The sequence below is a fragment of the Rhagoletis pomonella genome, unplaced genomic scaffold (genome assembly GCF_013731165.1).
Source record: "Rhagoletis pomonella isolate Grant_MI unplaced genomic scaffold, Rhpom_1.0 Rhpom_scaffold_00012, whole genome shotgun sequence".
Taxonomy (NCBI): Eukaryota; Metazoa; Arthropoda; class Insecta; order Diptera; family Tephritidae; genus Rhagoletis; species Rhagoletis pomonella.
Genome location: NW_023458566.1, coordinates 4,942,663 through 4,966,475, shown reverse-complemented (window position 1 = coordinate 4,966,475; position 23,813 = coordinate 4,942,663). Strand labels below are relative to the sequence as shown.

General features: G+C 33.5%; 1 protein-coding gene across 1 annotated transcript in view; it reads right to left on the bottom strand.

Moving 5' to 3' along the window:
• Window positions 1–6,406: 6,406 nt before the first annotated feature.
• Window positions 6,407–23,813, bottom strand: part of LOC118747540 (LINE-1 type transposase domain-containing protein 1) — a 63,510-nt gene continuing 46,103 nt past the window's right edge. The window contains exons 2-6 of the mRNA XM_036481590.1: window positions 23,632–23,763; window positions 19,627–19,777; window positions 18,783–19,552; window positions 14,714–14,919; window positions 6,407–6,607 (exon numbers count right to left, since the gene is read on the bottom strand). Of these exons, the coding sequence (XP_036337483.1) occupies window positions 6,407–6,607; window positions 14,714–14,919; window positions 18,783–19,552; window positions 19,627–19,777; window positions 23,632–23,763 (1,460 nt within the window). The remainder of the gene's footprint in view (window positions 6,608–14,713; window positions 14,920–18,782; window positions 19,553–19,626; window positions 19,778–23,631; window positions 23,764–23,813) is intronic.

Genomic DNA, 23,813 nt, shown 5'->3' with positions numbered 1-23,813 from the left:
AAAAAAAAAACACTGTACAGAAACATATTCTGGTGGGTGTATGTATGTTGCGCTATTATAAGTATTGGAAATATGCAATAAAGCTTCCTGTCTATTAAAAATATTTTATTTATGTATATGCTGTTTTGAATTTGTATTTGCTGTGCATGTGTATGAGTGTATGAATGAATTTTTCATTCCTTGAATTCATTCATTTTATGCACATGCGCTTACATAGTACGTTGTCACTTTGCAAATATTTGTTTAATTTCTATTAAGTTCTTGGTTTAAAGTAAAAGAAAAATAGGCAATTCGAAAAGTATCTAACCAAAAGATGAGGCTTTTATAAAAAAAAAATGTACCAGAAAAGAGATAGCTCTCTGAAGGATCGATTCATTAACACATACTGTCTAGTTTACACCTATGTATGGCTGCATAGTCTGGTAGTGGTGTTTATTATTGCGAGATTTTCCTTGACTTTTTCAGACTGTAATCATTGGTACTTTTGCCTATCTCTATTTGTGGGAGGGGTCAGAGTAAAAGCAGTAAATATTGGTGATTTTTGCTGATTTGCCCTTGGTGTGTCGAATATTTCTGAAAGACTTCACAGACTATCTTACTTTAACTTGGATATTCATTCATACCTATACTATAGAATGAAAAATTGCATCGAGTTGGCAATTTGTCGAAAAGGGGTTGCTGCCTAGACCAGGGCGAAGATTTTGACGGTATACAAATTTTCGAACTCAAACCAGGAAAATTCGTGTCTTTGTCATAACTTTTTTTATTTATAACGCAATTATTAAGAGTGATACATCAAGGGAAAAAGCATAACTTACAAGATACTTTAGTTTCAGTTAAGTGAGTTTAGTTACTTAAATTCCATTTAGTTGGCTAAAAATTGAGTTAATTTATTTTACCAATGGAGAAAGGTAGTTTTTGTCGATAAAGCAGTATAAGCTATTTAAAACAATATTTCCAACGAAATACATACATATGTATGTATGTTTAACGTTTTAAAGCTACGATGGGCAGTTACTAACTTTTTTTCGCGAACCAGTCTTACACGGTGCTGCAAAAGAAACGGCTGCATGTACATTTTATTCTCTAAGTTACAAAGATTTTTCCGATTCCTTATTCAAAATTTTTTGAAGTATAAGGTTTATAACTATTCGAATATCTGATCTTTAGAAATATATCAATGTTCCTTTGATCCCAGAACCTCCTGAACAAGAAGCCTGGATTATTTTCATTTTTCAAATTGTTTGGGAATAAGTCCCATAATAACTGAAAAATATGGGACATTTAAATTTGGCCGAAGTAAAAGTCTTTTCCCAATAATAAATAAACCGTTTATCCAAATTCAACAAAATTGTTATCAAATGAAAAGGGACGTAAATAGCTTTCAAACAGAAATATAATTAACAATATCCACACTGAGAAGTTTTCGTTTTCAAATTTGTATGGAACGTTTTACTTTTAAAAACGTTTTGACCCAGGTTTTCCACCTACAATATTTATTTAAATTTTGAGAGGAAAAATTTTAAATTCAATTTCCAAAATCCATGTTTTTGTTTTTGATACGACCATTTTTAAACCGTTTTTAAAAACGATTGTTTGATAATTGAATATGCGCATGTTGAAATTAAATCCTAAAATTTTGTTTCTTTATTTTAAAAATATGCGTTTTCAAATATGATGTTCAAATTTTATTTTTATTAAATCACAACAAGTCGTTTGGTACACACATTGTCAAAAATATATTGATATACATATACTTATAAATAAGTTACAACATTTAATAAATGAAATACAGATGTTTTACATATTACTACTTATATACTTACATAAATACATACATACAGACGTTCCTGCCTTGCTTCCAAGCTCGGCCTGCGAATTTTACTGCACGCTGGTCAAATCCTGTAATTTAAATTAAGAAAGTTGTAAATTATTATTTTATAACCGATAAGAATTTGTTTATGTAAATTACTCTTACCAAAGCTTTTTTCGGTCAAAGAAGTCCACCAATGTCCCTTATATGTAGTTAGGGGTTAGAATGGCAGTATTGTCTGTATAACTTCATCGCCTTTTCTGAAGATTGAAGTAACCTATTTATCTGAACACAATTTTTCCGACAAATGATGCAAACATATGAAAGTTTTTCATTATAGCTAGGTAGCTTTTTAAATTCTAATGCAAAACATTTTAGTTTTAAATATTTTTCATACCTAATTGATTGAAAATAAATTAACGTTTTTATTTTAAAAATGTCTAGTTTTATTTTGCTTTTTTAAAATTATGTCGCACTACAACTTGTTGGGACAATATTCTAAAATGTTTAATTTTAGTTTTTAAAATACGCATTTTTGACGCTATTTCTTTAATGTCGTTTGTTCTCCTCAGTAAAAAAAAGTGAATATATTATAACGATCGTTTTTGTTTTGCGAATGTTTCGTTTTAAAGTCCTAAGTACAAATACTGTATTTTTTATTTTGTATGAAGTAAAACTATATCAACAAATTTTGTTTTTCAATTTCTTTTTAAAACTTGTGTTTTTCCTGTATCATTTTCTCAGCATCAAAAATCTTATTATTACGATTCCGTTGAAAAGATTTTTAAATATTTATATGCAGATTTTTTAAGCTTAATCTGTTTTGTCATCTGAGGGGACTTTTTTCAAAAAGTTCTTTAAGAAACTATTTTTATTTATAAAAAACTCAATTTTTGGAGGATTTTTTTTGGTGATGCAGTCTAATATATGTGTTCCTAATCCAAGTGTCTCAAAAGATCTTTCCTAAAGCTAATTAAAAGAATTTCATTTGCATTCTTCTCGCCTATATCCACGATTAAAATGATGCATGAATTCCATATAACTTGGTTTCTAAAAATAAACAAATTGAAATGTCATTTCGAACACACCTTGTGACAAATCGTTTCGTTTTCTACACCTTTAGATTTTTTATTATCTAATTTTTTTTTGGTAGCTTTCCCCAAAAATCTAAAGCAATTGAGCCAACGACTCGAATACATGCATACATACATACAAACAAGAGGGGCTTTAGCAACAACAACAACAACAACCGCTAAATATTTGTAATTACTGTTTGCTACAACATTGCGAATACACGCGAATAACGTTCAAATTTCAAAACACCTTTAGAATATAAAAAAATTCATAGAAAAGCCAGCACAGGTACAACGGACAGCAGCAGCAAGTAGGAGCCATCTGAAACTTAATCGCAAAGCATGTCGCTGAGTAGGGAAACAGGCGCTCAAATGCTACCAAAAAGGCAAATTGTGGACGCAAAGTGTATTCACCTCACAAATCAAACGAATTTGCATGCATACCTAAGTACATACATATGTTGTTGTAAATGTAGTAAATAGTGAGCTTCCGCTTGGGTTTGTGTATTAAAAAAAAATTTGACAATTTCTTTTTATGGTCAGAACTGAGTTAGTAGGGGACCTAACGGTATATCAGGAACCAATGCTGGACGCAACTTATTTGGTATTTTATGTTTGTGCTTCGCTTAAAATTAGACCAATTGTTTATGGAATTGCAAATCAAAAATGGCGAAAGAGCGTAATAAATATTTAAATTTAGGAAAGGTGGTTCGGAATGTTGTTAATTCTGTAGAGTCGTAAAAAATTTAGCAGAATGGACACTGCTGGCCTACAATAAAATTGTATGTTTATAAGTACATACTTAGTTAGGTACACGTGTGCTTTTCTATGAATGGCAAACATAAATCATGAAATTTGAAATTAAGTTGGGAGAAGAAATTTTGAATACGGTATCGTGTTACATAAAAACTTTTCTTTGCCGAAAAAAAAAATCGAAAAAACGTCCCGTGTGTAAGAAAAAGATCAATTAAAAAATGTCTGACTTCCAACAGTGCCGGTTTTCGTCATTACCAGTGTTGCCATTTTGGTATAATTCTACCAAATTTGGTATAATATTTTTCCAAATTTTTATTACGGTATCCATTTGGTACATTTTTCCATAAGAAGTTTTGTATTTCATTCATTTCATTGAATGATTAGTAAGTTTAAGTCGCATAAGGCTAACATTTTTTAAATGAATTCTTATGCAAAGAGATTTAACCTACCAAACAAATAAATATAAAGAGAGCTTGAGAAACGAGAAAAGCTTGTGGTATTTTTAATACCTTCCCCAGTAAAATTTCGCTGAAATCTGGGAAGAAAACTGAAAAATGATTTAAATTGGATTTTACTGACGTCAATTCAGCACCAGAACTCCCTTATTACAGAGACCGGAATAGATATGAAGCGAATGGAACAATGTCTGAGTTGTATAGTAGTTAGTTGTATCAATACTTTGCAATTTTGTTGACTGTTTACAAAAATAGTTTCCTTCTAGTCGCCTAAATTCATATGTACGTATTTAGGTCGGTCAAAACTGTTTCTAAGTTCCAAATCACAAGAGAGTTTATATTCAAAGGTTTTACTCTCGAAATAATCTAACAGTAAAGATTTTATTTTTTTAAAGAAACATATATATATATTTTTAATTTAATTAAATTATAGAAAAGTTTTGTATTAATTTAATTTCTTTTAATTTTTAGATGTTTCGCTTTTAAAAATAAATATATATTTTTTCTTTTTTAGTTTTAGATTTTATGGTTAAAAAAGAAAAAATATTTTTTTAATTTAATTTAATTTTTAAAAACTTATTTCATTTGTTTTTCCTTCTATAAATTTAATTTTCTTTTCGGTTGTTAATTTTATTTTCATTTAATGTTTACACCTAGTTTTTTTAAGAAGGATATGTTTTTATTTCACTTTACTTTTAGCATCTGTTTTAATTTTTTTTGTCTTTTTAAAATGAAATTTCTCTTAATTTTTAGATTTTGTTTTAAAAATAAAAATGTTTTTATTTTAACTTTTTTTATTTAATTTGTTTTTAAAGGTAAAAATATATTTTTAGTATTTTAAAAATTATTTGTTTATTTTTGCTTTATTTTAATTTTATTACTTTTTAATTTAAGTCTCATTTATTTACTAGTTTTTTTGTTTTGAAAAGAAAAATATAGCGCTACCTAAAGGTGAAAAGGTGCCAAGTCCACTTTTTTTTAATTGTACGAAAAATTGATGTAGATTCGCATTATCTGTCCTTCTGCATCAAAATCGAAATTTGAAAAAAGTGGACTTGGCACCTTTTCACTTTATATTTTTTTAATTAAATTTAATTTAAAAAAAACTTATCGCTAAAAGACCATTAGCATAACGCTAAGACCTCCTCGTTAGCCGATCTTTCAATTAGTCTTTCGAAAGACAGTAAAGAGCTTTCGGAATAGTTGCCAGAATTGACAATTTCGAAAAACTGTGGTGTGTTGAAAGGCAGTTGCCAGAATTGCCCTGTAACTCCGCTGAGAAAAAACTTCCGCGATGATTTAGATTTTAGAAGTTTCCTCTTTCTTCACGATTGATCGAATTTTTTATGGACGGATCTTTCTACACATAAAAAAGAGACTTGTTTAGCCTTGTCTTTCTTCAAAATGTGGTTTTTTTTTTAATCGGCCTTGCTCAAAACGATTGGAGTGATCTTGAAATTTTGGTAAATTTTGGTAAAAAAATATTTTTTGGGTGGCAACACTGGTCATTATCTCTCAAGAGAAGAATTAAAATTTGCAATCAATTAAATGACGATCATCTTAAGCTTCTTAAAAATAAAAATTTACCAAAATCCGGGCTTAAGAAATACACAAACGCACGTAAAAAATTTGTCATGTTTTATTATTATGATAATAAAAATAGACATAAATAAATACAACTGTTATAAAATAGTCATTATAGCTTTAAATACAATATGGTGTAGCACAAGGCTATAGTACATATAAACTTAAAGAAATAATAAAATAAATAAATATGTTTATTCTACGTAAAAGGCCTATGAACTATCAAGCAACACTGCAGGCAGTTCGAAGATGGTCGTCAGTATCCGTTAATGTGGCTGCACCGTTGTCAGTACTGCAATTATATTCTTTATATTTGCAATTTTTTTATACTTCAACTTAAATAGTCTTGCCATATCTGTAAATACATACTAAATACATACATAAATATGTACAATAACAAAATTAAATTACTTTTGCACTTCATACAAGCCAAACATATAATTTTGACAACATTTTTATAAAACTAATTTTCTATTAATTCCTTAAACCACTAATTTTCGTAGTTACATATACAATAATTTCTGGCAACATTCAATTGTTTTATTTTAGTTTTTTTTGCTAATATGTAAACATTATTTTCTCTTTGAAGAAACTTTTGAAAATTCTCCAAATCATTTACAACAAAAATAGTTATTACTCAACAATAAATTACTATAAATTATACTACAAATATTCGCTTTATGGAAAACAACTTTAACTACTTTTAGCATACTTTCATGCGCCGCTCACTGCCACTGCCCATGGTATGCCATGTAGTGTGGATCTTGATTCTGCGGCACCGGTTGATAGCTATCCGTCGCAGCTTCCTCCAATGTGGGATCCGTTTGCAAAGAACGTTTCCAGTAGCTGCCGCCCGATTCGCCACCCCAGTCTTCGCCGTGCTCATCGTAGTGGTGCTGATGGTGTGCATGTTCAACATAGACAACCTGGTATTAGAGAGATTTGTTTGCTTTGAAGTGAGATACACCAAGGAAATACCAAAGATACCCAAAGGATTGTCAGTGTGTGTGTGTGTGTATGTGCATGTGTGATGGTGTCAATAGGGGTATTCTCTGAGTCTTGCAAGGCCCTTGCATGGTGCACAGATTGCACAGATTGCACGGTAAAAACCGGTTTTCGTATGGGACAGCTTTGCAATCCGTGCACCGTGCGAGGGCTTTGCAAGACTCAGAGAATACCTCTAATGTGTTTGCGTTTGGTTGCATTTCATAATGCTTTTGTTTGTTTTTGTTTGCTTGCATGTTTGTAGTGTTGGTGAATGCAGGAGCTCATCGCTGGTCCCTTTCGGATCTTCTCTCTTTCGATTAAGGATAAGAATGAAATTTTTTGGGAAAGCACTCCCCTTTTCTTAACTAATTAAAAATCATAGTTTTGTTATTAAAATGCCTACAAAAATTGTTAACTGCCTTACCAAAGTTCAGCAAGGCAAGGTGGCTCCGAGCCTATATAGATTTTTATTCTAGAATAATTTTTTTTTACAAATGGCCCTAATAGGAATGCGCGTCACACACGTCTATATGTATGAAAACTTTTTTTTGTTTAAGAGAATGTGATAGTAGTGTTCGCAGATATGTATGTATTTAACAAAAAAATATATATGTATTTGTACTACCAAAATACCTTGTATCTGCGGCCATAAGGAATATCAGATAAAGCTTTAGTATGATTTGACATTCGCAGAAAATGTGTATGCAGTAACCATTTTAATACTAAATATTGATAAAGTAATGTTAAAAAGATATTTGTGTAGCGTGTACCCCATTCCCTTCAAGTCTCATTAAAAAATTCCTTTCCCTAAAATTGTTATTTGCAGTGTGACCTTAGAATTAAGATTATGGATATTTGTCAAAAAAATTTAAATTTTTACCCTTGTCCAATGTTACAAAAAAGCTTTAGTTTGAAGGTTTTTGTCTACATTGGAAACACCCGTTTTATGGGAAAGTTTTTCATACTACTTATTTAGTACCGAGCTTTAGGAGCTTTTCCTTTAACCCTTTCAGTACAAGCGTCCAACTTTTTTTATGCTTAAAGCTCTTTTTTGCAAATAAGGGCCTTTTTTGTTAAAAGAACAGTCGTTCAGTTGACCGTGTTTTTTCACAGAAGTTAAAAGTATCCCAAAAATCTATAAAGAACATTGTAAAATATTGAAAACAATTGACTATTTTCGTTGGAATTGGGATTCGAGAAAAATTTTAACCCTCCTCTGCACGAGCTATGAAGGAGATGAATAAAAAATCTTACTGTGAAAAACGTGTTATTAACGTATCAATAAAACTATATGGGAAGAAAAAACTAAATATTATTTCGCCAAGGAATATATGGAAAATTTTATGAAAACAATAGTAAACAGTAGGGTGGCAGTGAACTTATTATTTATTGACACAGCATAGAATGTGGGAACAGCTTGCATGTTTCATTAGTTTTCCTTTTTTGCAGTTGAGTTGCGCGCACACGAATAGACTTTTTTCGACCACGCATACAAAAGTGAGGTTATATTCAAATGTCATCTAACCATAAGCAAACCAATTCCGTTGCGTTATTCGCAGTTAACATCTCAATGCATTTGTTGAATTTGATACATTTTCATAACACTAATTAGGTGGGAAATATTTTCAAAGTAGTGACACCATATTTGGCTTCGTATGCGATAGAGGGTTAAGGCTTAGTCATAGTTTTAAAATATATTCCGGAAAAGAAAAAAAGAAAAATAATTGAAATCACTTTTCCTGTTTATTTTTAATTTTATTTTTGAAAAAAATCTAGAATTAGCCGTTATACAAATTTTCAGACTTTTGCCTACAACGGTTGATTTTTTGTACTGAAAGGGTTAACGAATATTATTATAATTGAGATTATTATTATACAAACGAATCGCTTGTAGCGTCTGGAATTTGAAAATAGCCTTGAAGTAAACTTAAAAAATTGTTCATTAATTAAATCTGGCGCACCTAAGAAACCACGTTTGTATTTTTTATATGAAAAGATATCATACTTAACACCAAATAGTCGAATATTTTGTTCTTAACCATAAACACTATTGTTAGTCGATTCGACAATGCATTTTTTGAAGTTGACATTTCATTATTTAAACTATAGCAGAACCTCATAACATTTATTTTATTTTACTAAGAAAATATTGAAATAATAACATATCGAACATTTTTGACGATTGTTGCTTTAAAGCTTAAAAAAAAGTCAATGCTAAATACACATTCGTCGTTTTGGCTAATAATTATTGTTACGTATTAAAAATATAAGTGTTCCAGGGTTAAATTAGGGATGCAGAATCACTCATTCCTAATCTATTTAAGGCCAAAGAACCTTTCTAGTTTGTCTTAAACACAAATTAGAGTTCAACTGACTTGTATATAAGAGGGGCTAGTCAGTATCAACATAATGGATGGAACACATCAAACCTACTGCAAGGCTAGATCCATCGACAATGCTTTCTAATAGGGGGTCAGTATCATTGAAAACTTACTTGAATATAGAAAATATAGCTAGCATCTTGGACTTTTAGGGAGACACACGGCATTCAGCAGGTTATAGTCGCATGGATGGGGTCACTGTCCAACAGCAGAGTAATCAACGCAGTTGTAAACAAGGGGTCGTGATTAAAATCGACTACAAGAGACACTTCGCAGGGAGGTGTAATATTTATTGCCCCTACTGTGGCTCTTCGTTTAAAAAATGAAAGCTGCTAGAAACGTTTAAAGTAAGGTGAGTAAAAGTTGTTGCATTTGCTTACGCGGATGACGGCGGTTAAATAAATTCCCATTAAATTCTTGCCAACAATTAATGATATGATGGAAGCGGCACTGAGAAATGTTTTTAGTTTGACAAAATAAAATGGACTACGAGTAAACTCTTCTAAAGCTTTATATGCCTTGTTCAGACGAAGAACAAAGATCCATGAATTATCTTTACAAAGACTCTGGATACGACTGACTTTTACCTTTCGTTCTAGGTGAAAAACTTAGGTAAATATTTATTATCCTCCGAAATCGATGAAGCGGTTACCGATATACACTTACCTATAATATTGTTTCTTTTTAAGTGATTGTTGTATATATTAACTTAGATTAAATTGGTTTCTTTAGTTATTGCAATATAGGAGTTTTCGTGTCCCTGAAATGTACAGATATATTCAAAAAAATATCAATATATTCCTTTTTTTGTTCTAAGTGTAATAACTGTACCGAATGTGGTAGAAATTGATAAATCGGTTACCGTAGAATGTATATGTAGGCATAATTAGGCTGTATCATAATCTGCCAAGAGGTTATTGCAAATATTTATTTTGAATTTGGTGGGAGTTTGTAAAGCGGCTATTGAAATATAGCATTTCATCACAAGTGGGCAACGCCACGTTTCATAATTGGTTAATTTTATGCCAAAATTCTACTAGACATTCCACCTTTATCCAAATTGGATAGAACTATCGTAGTTTTTGGAATTTTCTATACAACCCTTACATTAATGGTTTATTGTCCGAACACCATTATAAAGGTATGTTTCTTTAGAAGAGAAGAGTTTATATGGTCTCAAAAGTGGTTGAAAATTGCGTCCAAAATCGCTGTTTAAAAATTTACGTATTTGTGTATAATTGTTTTTGCAACCTTTTAAATTTGAGTTGTTGTCGCATTTTATTTTACTTCGTATTTGAAACTGAACTTTGAACAATGAAGAAAAATGTGATGATGAAGAAATAAGTGATAACGATTAAGACAAAAAAGTGAAGGCAAAAATGAGGATAAAAACTAAAATGAAAACAATGTGAAATACATAAGAGTTAGGTTAACTGAAAGGGTAAGAAAATTTTCGGCAAGAATCGAAATAAATTCGGTCATTCAAATTTAGTTATTGAAAGTGGTCAAGCTACCGAAATTTATCGAATCACGGAAGTTTATAGTTATCGAAATGTATCGCGTTTATTGAGTTATCCTAACATATCAAATTTATCACTGTTTAGTGAGTTGTCCTAATTTACTAATACTTAGTTATCGAGCTATAAAAATATATGGGATTATCAAAATTGTCAAGTTGACGAAATTTATCAAGTTATCGTAATGCATCGAGTTCTTTAAACTATCAAATTATCGACATTTATTGATTTACTGGTATTGGTCGATTTATCGAATCGAAGTTTTCGGAATTTTTGAAAATATGTCGAGTTATCGAAACTTCAAAGTTATAAAAGCTTATCGAATTCTATCGTGATACTAGAGTGTAACGAGTTATTGAAATCGGTGATGGCATTCATAAAATATGGAGCTATCAAAATTAACCGAGTTATAGAAATTTATAGAGGTATCCAGTTTATCGAGTTATCGATTTATATCGAATTATATATATTTATCAGTTAACGAAATATATCAAGCCCTCGAATTGCACAGTTATCGAGCTCAAAGAGCTGCTATTCAATCGTTCGATTTGTGTGGAAATGGGTTTTCAACAATTTTGGATTATAACAATTTAATAGCTGAAATACAATGCCGGCGAACGGCGAACTCACCACAGCGAAATTCGCGCTGTCAAAATTAGAACACCCGCAAGCATATGAAATTGAACACAGCCAAAGCGAAATGCGAAGTTCGCTTGGCGGCGTTTCATGGCGATAGATTTATTTCTATCGCTCTGCTGGGCGATGACAGCTGTGCGTGCCAAAGGTGGCCGTATTTGTTTTGTGCTTTCAAAGTTTAAAAAGAAAACAACCTAAACACGATTTTTTTTTTGTTGTTTGAAAAATATAGTTGTGGATTCGTTAAATCTGGGTTGAAACAAATTATTTATAATAATCTTTCTTTGTTTTACATTTATATTTGTTATCATTTCCTCATTTCTAAATATGGTTTAGTTTTTTCTAAATATGGTCACCCAAATTATAAAGGCGACCAAATGGGATCAGCTGTTTTCGCTACCGCTCTAATTCTGTTTAAGTAGGCGAAATAGTTGGGCGAACGGTGAACGACAGCATCGCCCAATTCGGCGAAGTTTGCCGTTCGCCGGTATTGTATTTCAAGCATAAAATTTTTGTGAGAAAAAAATATATATATTTGACTTTTTAGGTACCAAAGAATTTGAAAAAAAATAAAAATCAAATCAGCTGCTCTACTTAAATTGCCTGTTCAATGTGCCTTGAGGCCAATAAATTTTGCTTGATAACCTCCTGGGCATTTTTTATACCCGAGCGCACTTGTGCACAAGGGTATATTAATTTTGCTCACATAACGGTTGTTTATAAAAGCCAAAACGAATCGAGATAGATATAGACAAATGTATACATAAATGATCAGGATGAAAAAAGAAATCGATTAAGCCATGTCTGTCTGTCCGTCCGTCTGTCCGTCTGTCCGTCTGTCCGTGTACACGATAACTCGAGAAAAAATTGAGATATCTCAACGAAATTTGGTACGTAGGTTTCCCTTAATCCAAGGTAGGTTGGTATTGAAAATGGGCGAAATCGGACTTTAACCACGCCCACTTCCCATATAACGGTAATTTCCAGAAATACGAAAACTGCGATATTTTAGTAACTACTGAAGAAAATTCACTCAAAATTGATATTTACAATAATTTTTAGACGAAAAATAAGAATATTATAAATTTTTGGAAAATGGGCGTAGCCACGCCTACTTATGGTTACATGTGTATATCTTGGTAACCGCTGCACCAATTTCTTCCAAACTTGGCACAGTTGTTGGGCCTTCGCATAATATACCAAATGGCCGAAAATTTTTAAAATCGCTCAATAACCACGCCTACTTCCCATATAACGGTAATTTTCAGAAATACGAAAACTGCGATATTTTAGTAACTACTGGAGATTATTCACTCAAAATTGATAATTATAATAAGTTTTAGACGAAAAATAAGAATATTATAAATTTTTGGAAAATGGGCGTAGCCACGCCCACTTATGGTTACATGTGTATATCTTGGTAACCGCTGCACCAATTTCTTCCAAACTTGGCACAGTTGTTGGCCTTGGTACAGCATAAAAAACCGCCGAAACTTTTTAAAATCGGACAATAACCACGCCCACATCCCATATAACGGTAATGTAGAGAAATACAAAATCTTCGATAAATCATTAAATATTGAAGCTAATTTATTCAAAATTGATGCTTGCAACAATTCTTTACCAAGAAATACGTTTATGGTAAAATTTTGGAAAATGGGCGTAGCACCGCCCATTTATGATCACATATAAGTATATCGGTAACCGTTTTACCAATTTGTACCAAACTCGGTATGGTTATTGTACTTGCCACATATAAGCAAAACGTTGAAAATTATTGAAATCGGACTAAAATAACGGCCGATTCTCATATAACGGTAAATTTAAGAAATGCTTGAAACTTCAATATTTCGAAATTGAAGGACACTAATTTACTCAAAATTGATACACCTCGGCTTACCATCTAGCGGAAAGTTTCGGAAGGGTGAAGAAACACATATTTAATACTTGCACCAGGTATTTAATGTTCGGCTCCGCCCGAACTTAGACTTTCTTACTTGTTTTATTTGTCGAACTAAAGAAATGTTTAAAAATAATATAGCATAAAAACAGCTTTGGTTTTAATTAACCAGTAACTTCAATTGAAAATCTGCTTGGGTAAAAAATTTAAAACCAAAGGTTTGTCTCTACGGGAAGCCATTGATGTTACTGGAGAGATTTACAACAATTTATTTCTAAAGGAGAATAACGAAAATTTCAAAAAAAAATTAAAACAACCAGCACAGGTTTCTACTATTTGGGAATATCAAGCAACACTTGATTTGTCATTGTAATATTTCAATCCCAGAAATAAACTGAATAAAAAACAAAATATCAAACTCTATTGAATTTTTTTTTGTTGTTTTCGAACATATTTGCAAGCATATTGACTAATGTTTTAGTGCTTATCTAAGCGCTCAAAAATTGATTTTTTCTTGCTTATTTTATTCGACGTGCTAAGGTAGAAATCTTAAAATATTTGATGGGAAGCAATTTATAAGGAAAATAAAACGTAAAGTTTCGCTCAAAGTTTCAAGGTTGGGCTGCCGCTCTTTCTAAAATTTGCGACCTACTTGGCAAAATATACATGATTGTGAAGCGGCCACGTGCTCGACAAAGATGAGTGAATACGTAATATGCGTTGGGAATCCTCTCATAAAATCAATCCTTTGGCATAAGTATTGGGAAACTACTTTTATGCGCGCGTCAATTATAAGATACTTTTTAGGAAAAAATTTCCAGTTTCTGTTTAGTAAATCACCCTTGGCAAAAAATCCTTATATTTTACTAATCTAAATAAATAGTATTAGCATGCAACTTTTTGTAATAGTATAATTTTGAAATAACCAATATAATATATACAGAACCCTTAAAAGACCTAAAACTTTTATATTTTTTAAATGCTCCTGCGCTTGGAAATACATAGTAAGAAATCAAAAGGGTTAAAGAGACAGTTCAACATGCTTTAAATTATAAAGTGCAATATCTATACAACGTTTTTCAAAAACTTGCTTAGCATAAATATTTACCACATACATAAGTATGTATGTATTTACCAACATTCGTTAAATGCGTAAACAGACTTTTTTTTTTAATCGATATTCCGCAGTTAAATGCACATGCATTCACACACAGACGCTACCGCATGCCTTGAGTCTTATAATTTCAATAAACTCCTAAAAAAGTTGTAAGGATGGTATTCTCTTAAGATCGAAAATGATTCGAAGACCTGGAACGCTGGCACAATTTTATTGAATTTTCATTAAAATTCTTATGCGAAATAGTATTTTCTATTTTCCAGCTTTCCACGTTTTCGAGTTTAAGAGAATCCCCTATATACATATTATTTCCATTGAAATGAGTGCCACCAAATTCATTTAACAAAAATGTGTGCACGAGCAAGTCAAACGAATGGAACAGCAAACAAAATGAAACACGCGCATTGCAAAAACGTGTCGTGGGGATGCAGAAACATGCCTTCACTTCAGCTCTTCAGCCCATCGTTCGAAAATATACCAAACAAAATACCAACCTTTTGCGGCGTACCGCCACGTTTTACATCAATCCAAAATCTTGCAATATTTATCAGCAAACCAATGAGTGCAATTGCAAAGAATTTAATTTGTAAGTGAGCGCCTAAAATTTTCAGCAACAGCTCGATTTTCGCCTTGAGGAAGGAACCCAACAACACCAGTTTGGCGATTGCCTTCTTCTTCTTCTTTTTCTTGCCACGCATCACTGCAAAATAGAAGGAGAAGAACAAACAGAAGAAAACAAAAAACAGTGCGGCACAATGCTGCATATTAGTATAATTCAGTCGATCAACACGAGTGGGCCTATAACTAATAGTACTAACGATTCATAAGTTTAAAAAAAAACAAAAAACGGTTGGTTGGGAGGGTGGGTGTTTGTTAGTTTGTTTAGTGCGCTTCGTTGTGCATTAGATAGTTAGAGGAGAAGCGTAAGCGTTTAACTTTAAATAAATACTTATATATATATTAAATGAGGAAATGCAAAGCGGGCGAGTTCGCGCCTCAAGTCTTTTGTATTGTGTGGAATGAGAAGGAGAAAGTGATATGTATACCTACTTAAAAAAATGCGTTGGGAATACAATTTTGCAATTTGCAATGTGGAAAAAATGTCATAAAACGTCAATTAGGATGGCCTTGAATATTAATGCTTTTAATTTAATTTTTTAATTTGTGTGCTTATATGAACAATATTTTGGCCCAATCACAAGAAATTCGCGAATGACTGAAACAATTTGAAAGATTGGCAATAAAATTAGGCCCTTGGTACGACTTGAAAAATATGTTGTGACAAACATAAAATACGGGTCCCACAATATGTCGAAACTGATTTGAATTGCATGTTTGCGTAATGCTGGCTTTGAAATTAATGAACTCGTCAGTTTTGCATTAACTCAATGTCATACATTTTAACTTATGCATTTAATTTTTAATAACAATAAAAAAATAAACTTAATTGTAAAATGGTTCCGCAAAACGCACACAAAATGCATTCGAAAAATTGTTTAAATTGTATAAATTTTACTTGAAATATTCCTTCAAGCGAAATTGTGGATATTTTATTTTAAGAAGGCATCGTTTTGAGTATTGCTTTCTTGATAAGACATAAAGAAAAAAATGAGAAAATAAATATTTTAGATCACATTTAAGAAAAAATAACCTCTGCTTTTAATTATTTTAAGCAAAGTCAAATCAAAATTGTACTCATTTTTTTGAGCTTTCGTAAAAATTTAAATTGGTATGTATTTAAATACAATGTTAAATCTGTAAATTCCCGACCGCGAATAAGGCGGGATTTCGAAGAAGAAATTTAAATGGAAATACATTTTTCAAAATCGTTTCTAATTATTTTTAGGGCCGCTTTCTCGACTGCCTGCAAAAAATTTACGGCCAGTCTACTTAATCGACTTTTTATCGATTGCCTATTGTCAGAATGTGAGCGACGAATTTGATGGGCAATGTTTAACAGGCAGTCTAGAAAACAGACCTTAGCCTTAGCCTTAGACCGTAGCCAAAGAACTGGCTAGCATTAAAATAAATTTAACGGCACTCAGTTAATGATTTAAATTTTTACTCGTCAACACTTTTGTGTGAATTTTGCGCCAACTTATGCTTATGTATTACGCATACTCAACTATACATATGTATATATGTACATAGATTACATGCATATCGTATAACACCACCAACCGTTACTTACACTGCATTGCCGACTGCTCTGTCTTAGCGGCGATTTACATACGTATCCGCTTGCAAAAGCTTTTGGGTTTATGTATTTGCTAACCGCAAGCTATTACAGTAAATATGGCAAGGCTTGCTTTGTAAAAAAAGCGTCATTCATTTAGCATCAGAAATACCCTACACCCAAATGTTATAAAATTTTATCTAATGGATAAACAAATTTTTTGGAGCAGGGGAGTGTTGCACGGTTCAAATTGTGTTGATTATTGCTTTTTAGGTATGCGAGGTATGCGGTTTAGTTGGTTATTTTGTGGGAGATTTTTGTGGCAAGATGTATTCAGCAGGTTAGTTTTTTTAATAAGAGTTTTACGGTTATGGGGTAGAACATATTTTAAGAAACTTATCACATATCTTTACATACATAAATATCCACTTAATTGGCGAGAAATGTTTGAAAGCTATAAGGGATCATGCGTAATGGACAGAATGGTTCTGGAACATATGTTGTTATGTTTACGTGAAAATGACCGGTTGGTGGAAAATTATGGATAAGTAAATTTTGTATTTGTTTAATTGAAGTATCTACATACATATAAATTTAGGTATGTCATCCCTCTAGTACATATGACCGTTTCCAGGCGGGCGTTATATAAATGCTTGCAAAATATTAATTTAACATTTTAGCACCAATTTGAAGAAAAAGTTCATTCAAGTTTATCATTTATTTCATTTTTTTTATATACTATGGGAATATGTTAACTCTTCACATTTAAAGGTTCTTTTTTTCAGTTGAATTCAAAATATGTGGTGTTTAGTGCGAAAAAAATTATTTTGCGAAGAAGATGGCTTTTTTTCATTAATTCAGACTATGTATAATTGGAATATTCAATAAACAAAAAATCGTAAGTAGTGTGAGGTATGCAGGAGTGAAACAATTAATTGATTATTTACTTGTGCGGCTTCCGTGAAAACCGTCTGTAGACTATCTGCAGAGAGTGCGGTACAACAAAATTGTGTCAGTTATTTTGAGTTTGATCTAAAATCACTCTAAAAAAACCAAAACGCACAAAATACTCACAAAACCAGGGGGGGGGGGGCAAATATTCTAATGCTTCGGGTCTAGTTTTTCTCTATGCTGCCATTTTTATACCCAAGCGCCCCCGTGCACAAGGGTATATTAAATTTGTTCACATAATGGTTGTATGTAACAGCCAAAACGAATCGAGATAGATATAGAAAAATGTATACATAAATGCTCAGAATGGACAGAGAAGTCGACTAAGCCAAGTCTGTCTGTCCGTTTGCCCGTGTAAACGATAACTCGAGCAAAAATTGAGATAACTCAACGAAATTTGGTACGTAGGTTTCCCTTTACCCAAGGTAAGTTTTCATTGAAAATGGGCGAAATCGGACTGTAAGCACGCCCATTTCCCATATAACGGTATGTTCGAAAAAATTCTAAAACTACGCTATTTCAGTAAAAATTATGTCCAAATTTTTGAAAATTAGTATGTCATGAATTGAAGCGAACTGGAAACCTGCATGTTTTGTTGTCCGGCTTTTAATTGGCGCCATGACTGTAACTCATAGCATTTAGGATTTAACGAATTTCTACTTTGAAAATGCTAAAGATTTTTCCAAATTCAAACTAAATCAGTAGACCTTATTCTAAGATTCAAGTTTTGCATTCCGCATAGCGAAATTTCACTCCTGGTTTCAATAGCCTTGGTAAATGAATTTCTTGAACTCCTGTAGAATCGCGCCGCTAAATTTAGTTACCCACAGATTCTCATTTTGAACATTGCTTATTGCAAATTGGGATCGCCTATGAATTTCCTTAGCATCTTCTTAACATGTTTTCACTTTTAAATTCAAAACAATTTAAAATTCTGCCAGCAAGGTGTGCTCCCTCTCTATTGAAGTAGCATAGGAATGTATATATACCCATCAGGGTACTAAATTAATTATCAGTAGAAGTCATTTTCTCAGTGAGACTAAAGTGTTAAATTGTAAAGATATTTTTCTTGAAAATTAATTAGAAGGCCTGTTGCTATCTGAAAAACTTAAATTCAATTTGAAGTACTAAAGTCGAGGTTCCATTTGTTAGACCTCTGGGTGTAGGGTATTTCTACAAACCATTACCCTACGGAAGTGATAGTGGAAAGGAAACTTAGAAAAGCTTTTAGTAATCTAAGATAAGCGCACACCAATATACTATCCAGCACCAAATACTTATATATAATACATATAATCATAATATCTACATTTTTAGCAATTAATACAAACTAAAGGTTAGAGAGCTAAATAATCTCAAGGGAAAGAAAAGATGAAAGGAATATTTGTGTTGGGAAAGGGTGCGATCAGTTTGATAAATCACACGCAAACACACACCTCCAACGCTTCTACCATATTTATGCGGTTTCTTATGTTTGCGCTTGTGTCCGCCATCCAAGTCAACCACATCGACTGCATCGGCCAATTCCTCCAGCAGCCCTAAACCCAAATGATTTGATGGCTCATGCTCGTACACAACTGAAACAGTGTCATCGGCTGCATGTTGATGCTTCCGCTTTTTCTTTCGTTTCTGTTTTCTCGAAGGCTTGCCATGACCTGTTGACACAGGCACCCACTCAACAGCATCGTCGTGCTGACCGCCATGACCATGGTTATGTAATTCCAATTCAGCTGGTTGCACCACCAGTAAAGTTTCTGGTTTCTTCTTCTTCTTATTTTTGCGCTTCCTTTTGCCGCCGCCGCCGCCGCCAGGCTTTTTAAGCAGACCTGGTGGCGCGTTGTCATTGTCTTGGATTTCAATAAATTCTACGACATCGGAATTATCATGTACGCCGCCACCAGGCGCTGTGCCGATTAAGGGCGTCACTTCACTATGATGCAGCTGGCCCTGCACGCCACCAACAGGCCGACCCTGAAAGTGGACTACGTGTTGGCTGGCAGCCTCATCACGATCTGTGTAATTTTCTTCGTCTTGTTCAACCTCTGCGTTCGTGTCGGCTTCGGTCTCCTCATCGTCATCATCTTCGTCTTCGGTGTCGCTGTTTTCTTCTTCATCCTCCTCTTCATTATCATCGTCTTCATCATCAGTGGTGACAAAATTTTGCTTTGCATCTGACTGCACATAGTCGTACTCGCGTCCAAGGAAGCTGGTTAGGTGAAACGCGTTGAGTAAATAAATTTAATTGAAATGTTGCACAAACAAGTATTTCATGCCACTTACCCATCCATTGTCTCAGCCAGATATTTCTTCATGTAACTGGTACCAATTTCGATTTTCTTTAAAATTGTGGATGGCTTTTCTTTGGTGAGTACCTCGGAAGCGCTATAGCCGCGCTTCTCAATAGTCGCATTCAGCTGGCGATCGGCTTCCACTGCGGTAAAGAGAAGATAGAAGAAATCAGAAGCAAGAAATTTATTAATATAGAAAAAAAGAAAGAGCTCCATTTGTATATATGTATGTATGTATATAGGTAATAACGAGACAGTAAATCACCTGCAGTCAGTTGGCCATATTAAAGAAATTAGTCGAATACAACTGGCCTGCAGTTATGTGACTGTAGGCCTAATTTAGTTGACTTGCATAGAAACCAGAACCTATGCCGGCAAGTTCACATTGCTGTTGACATAAAAGAAAAGTGTAAATAAAATAGTTTACGCTTTTCACTCTTAACAATCTACTACACGTCAACAGAGCGGCAGACATGTACGTCTCTACTAGCAGATATGTACAGACATATAAGTAAATATAAATGCATGCTTAAATATACCAACTGACCAAGTTAGGCAGCCAGTTAAACCGGTTCGCCTTATCAATAAATTGAAAACAAAATAAAAACAAAAACATACGCGCGACTAGTTTACTAGCCGCCATGAAACTAGAAATATGCATGAATGCAATTAAAAGAATTTTCAAGCTTGCATTTCATAGGTTTAGACGTATTTATTCACCCCCTAGAAATTTTCTGGTTTTAAAAACTAATCAGTCGCTTGATCGAAATATTCGACCACCTCTGCGTACTGGTAAATTAAAGCAGCGGTTTAGTTTTTTTTTTTTCAGGAGAAATTCTAATATTTTCGCCAATTATTTCGCATAATGCTACAGCCACCCTACTGCCAATGAAGATCCGAGCGACAGCTGAGCAATACCCAGAGAAGAGTAGGAGGAGAGACGTATTTATATTAAAGAAATGGAAATTAGAGGCACAAAAGTCGAGTGCAAAGAACTTGAACTTGCAGGCAGGAACGCGGTTAACAAATTTGATTATAAAATAAGTAAATAGTCAACCGGTTTCAAGACCCATCCTTTTGTTGTAAAAGAAAAATTTGGTAACATACCTCCACAATACACTCGAGATATGGTGACCACTACTCAATATACATTAGAATGGGGACAAAGGTGGTATGGGACGGAACTGGGGAATGTATGATGCCATCTCCAAACACATCCTCAGCTATGCTGCATCCGTCTGGCAGAAGAAGGCAGAAGTGAAGTCCACACAGGCCAAGCTCAGCAAGCTTCAACGCCGACACCAACTGCGGCTCTCAAAGACTGATCACGGCGTCGGAGTTGGAGCTTACGGCATGCAACTCAGACTGCTTCTTTTCACTAGCATGGGGGGGAGCAAGGTAGCTCTGTCTTTCAGGCCGAGGTTTACGCTATTGAACTATGTCTATGTGGTAAATGTGGCAACCAAAAAACACTTATACATACACTAGGACATCAGAGTGACACTCCTAGCTCTTAAAGCGCACGAGGACACCTCACAGCTGGTGTGGGGCTGTCTTCAAGTTTTTATAGTGATCGCCTCCAGGAACCGGGTATACCTCATATCGGTGCCAGGACACAGTGGAGTCATGGCAATGAAGTGGCAGATATTCTCGCCAAAAAAGGGGCTGCACAGGGATTTATAACTGGGTCTGCCATGTAGCTCCGTGAGGCGAAAGTACTATATTTGGATGAAGAACGAAGTGAAAAATTACTGGACAAATACGAAAGGTAACAGACAGGCCAAGTCCTTCATTCCAGATATGTCCACAAGGAGAACGGAAGAACTCCTTCACTTCAGTAGGCATGAAGTAATAATTTTTACAGGCTTTCTTGCTGGCCACTGTAGTGTAATGGAATACTTGTCAAATATAGGAGTTATCAACTCTGACCAGTGTGGGTTGTGCAAGGAAGTGCAGGAAACAGCATTATATGCAACTATGAAAGCCCTACAGTACCAGACTTCGCTTCCTACAAGCACGCGACCTAAATCGCATTCAATGTCGAGCAAATATGACCTGTAATTGAATAGAGATTTGTTACAATAGATCGTTTCGGTTGCGACAACCAGGTGACCTGCTCCCTTCTCTATATCTAATCTAATCTATTCTAATTTAGGTGATATGCTAGTGGCCGTGACCACATCGATGACTGATGCCATTCACAAACCTACTCATTGGACCTTATCGGGGTGGCGTAAATGGATACCACCTTCTCGAGCCGTTTTTTTCCTGCGCGCAAAGAAGTTTCCTCTATGATGCCAGGGTAAAATCCCCCTGTATCGCCGGTAAACTTTTACGGCTACAACTTTCAGAAATATCGTCAAAATTTTTGTATGGAGATAGTAACAAAAATCTTACTGTAGACAAGTACACAAAGACTAACTGATAGGCTTTCCTTGCGAAATGTGTTTCGAAATGGATGCGTGCAGATACTAAATAATGACCGACTCTCTTTATGATTTATTGCTGTATCATAGCATTTGGCGTAATTAAATATTTTTGATCCATTCTTGCGTTCTTTTATTATTAATTTATTTTAGTACTTTGCTTTTAAAGTTGGTTCATAGCAGGCGCTCAAAATTGCGTGAAAAATACATTAACAGACAACAGGTATAAGTATGTACGTACAAGCATGAAAGATGTTGTGCTCATCAAAGCGATTTAATTATAAGTATGTACATTAGAGTGGTCCAAAATTGCAAGTGCAAAAGATAAGTCGTAATTTGTATGCCGCCACTCGCTAAGATTGTTCTATACCGAAAAAAATATACCCCTATTTTTTATTTTGAAATAAAAGAAATTTTGGTAAAGCTCAAAATTTTTCGTGTATTTTATATGGGGAAAAAACAACTTTTCGTAGAAATCGTGTAGAATTCTTGAAAATCAATATTTCTATATCGGAAAACACGGTTCCTATTCAGGAGACTCCCAATAATTATACCCAATTGTTTCTTTAACCATTTCTTCGCGGTAACTATATTTCATAGGTCCGCCAACGCCCCCCCTAAATGAAATGGGTGACCAATAAAAAATCTTTAATATTAAAAAGTGGTCAAATAAACAACTGGGCATCTCCTGAAGAGAACCACAGTTTTCCGATCGAAAAATATTGATTTTCAAGAATTTATACCATTTCTACGAAAAATTGTTTTTTCCCATATTAAATACATGGAAAATTTTTAGCGCTTTGAGCACTCCCTAAATATTTTTTGAATTCAAATAAAAAAAAATAGGGGTATATTATTTTCGGTATAGGACAATCCTAGAGGGTGCCGGCGTTAAAATTTCGACTTTATTTTTTTGGACCACTCTAATGTAATTATATGTATGTATATGTAATTAAATATTTGGAGCATTATTTTCTACGCTAATTCTCATTTGAAATATGTATTTCTATTAAAAGCATTTGCAAGTGTGTACGTAATTAATTTAATTCAGTTCAGTGCTTTTTTAAAGTGAAAATTCCGCGGCATTTCATTGAATTGGCTCTTTATTAGAGTAGATCTCATAACAGACGCAATCAAAAATTATCAGTCAGCGCCTTGTTTGGTTATATATAATCATCAATTCTAATTTTAATCCATTTCTGAGTGAAGCTGCAAACATAAAAATGGCAAGAGTTCAATTGCTAAAAAACGTTGTGGGGTTTTAATTTTAAATAATTTTTTTTTTTTATTTTATCTATATATTCAATAATTTTCATTGAGCTTGAGGCCGTTTTTAATGAAAAACTATTGTGGAAAAGCAACAGTAATTTTGAAAAAATGGTCGAAGTGATAGCTGTTTCGGAAATCACCACATTTCCTCATCAGACTTCTTTCAGTGGGATTCGATCCAACGACCCCACCTGACTCAGCCAGTTGCCTACGCACCATGCTAAGTTCGCCTTGAAAATTCTTGTTGCTTTTTCCACTTTTTCATTTGTATTGTGCATTTATATAAAAATTTTGATATTTACCTTTCAATTTCTGCCATTGCATCTGCACTTCACCATCCCATAATTCCAAAATGCGCGCAGATTGCTGCCGCGCACAACCCCATGGCTGTTCTCTTATTGGACATAGCACTAAATCTATATATGGCGAAACTTCTGTAAATAGATAAAAGAAGATGAAAATTTACTTATAAATACATACATAC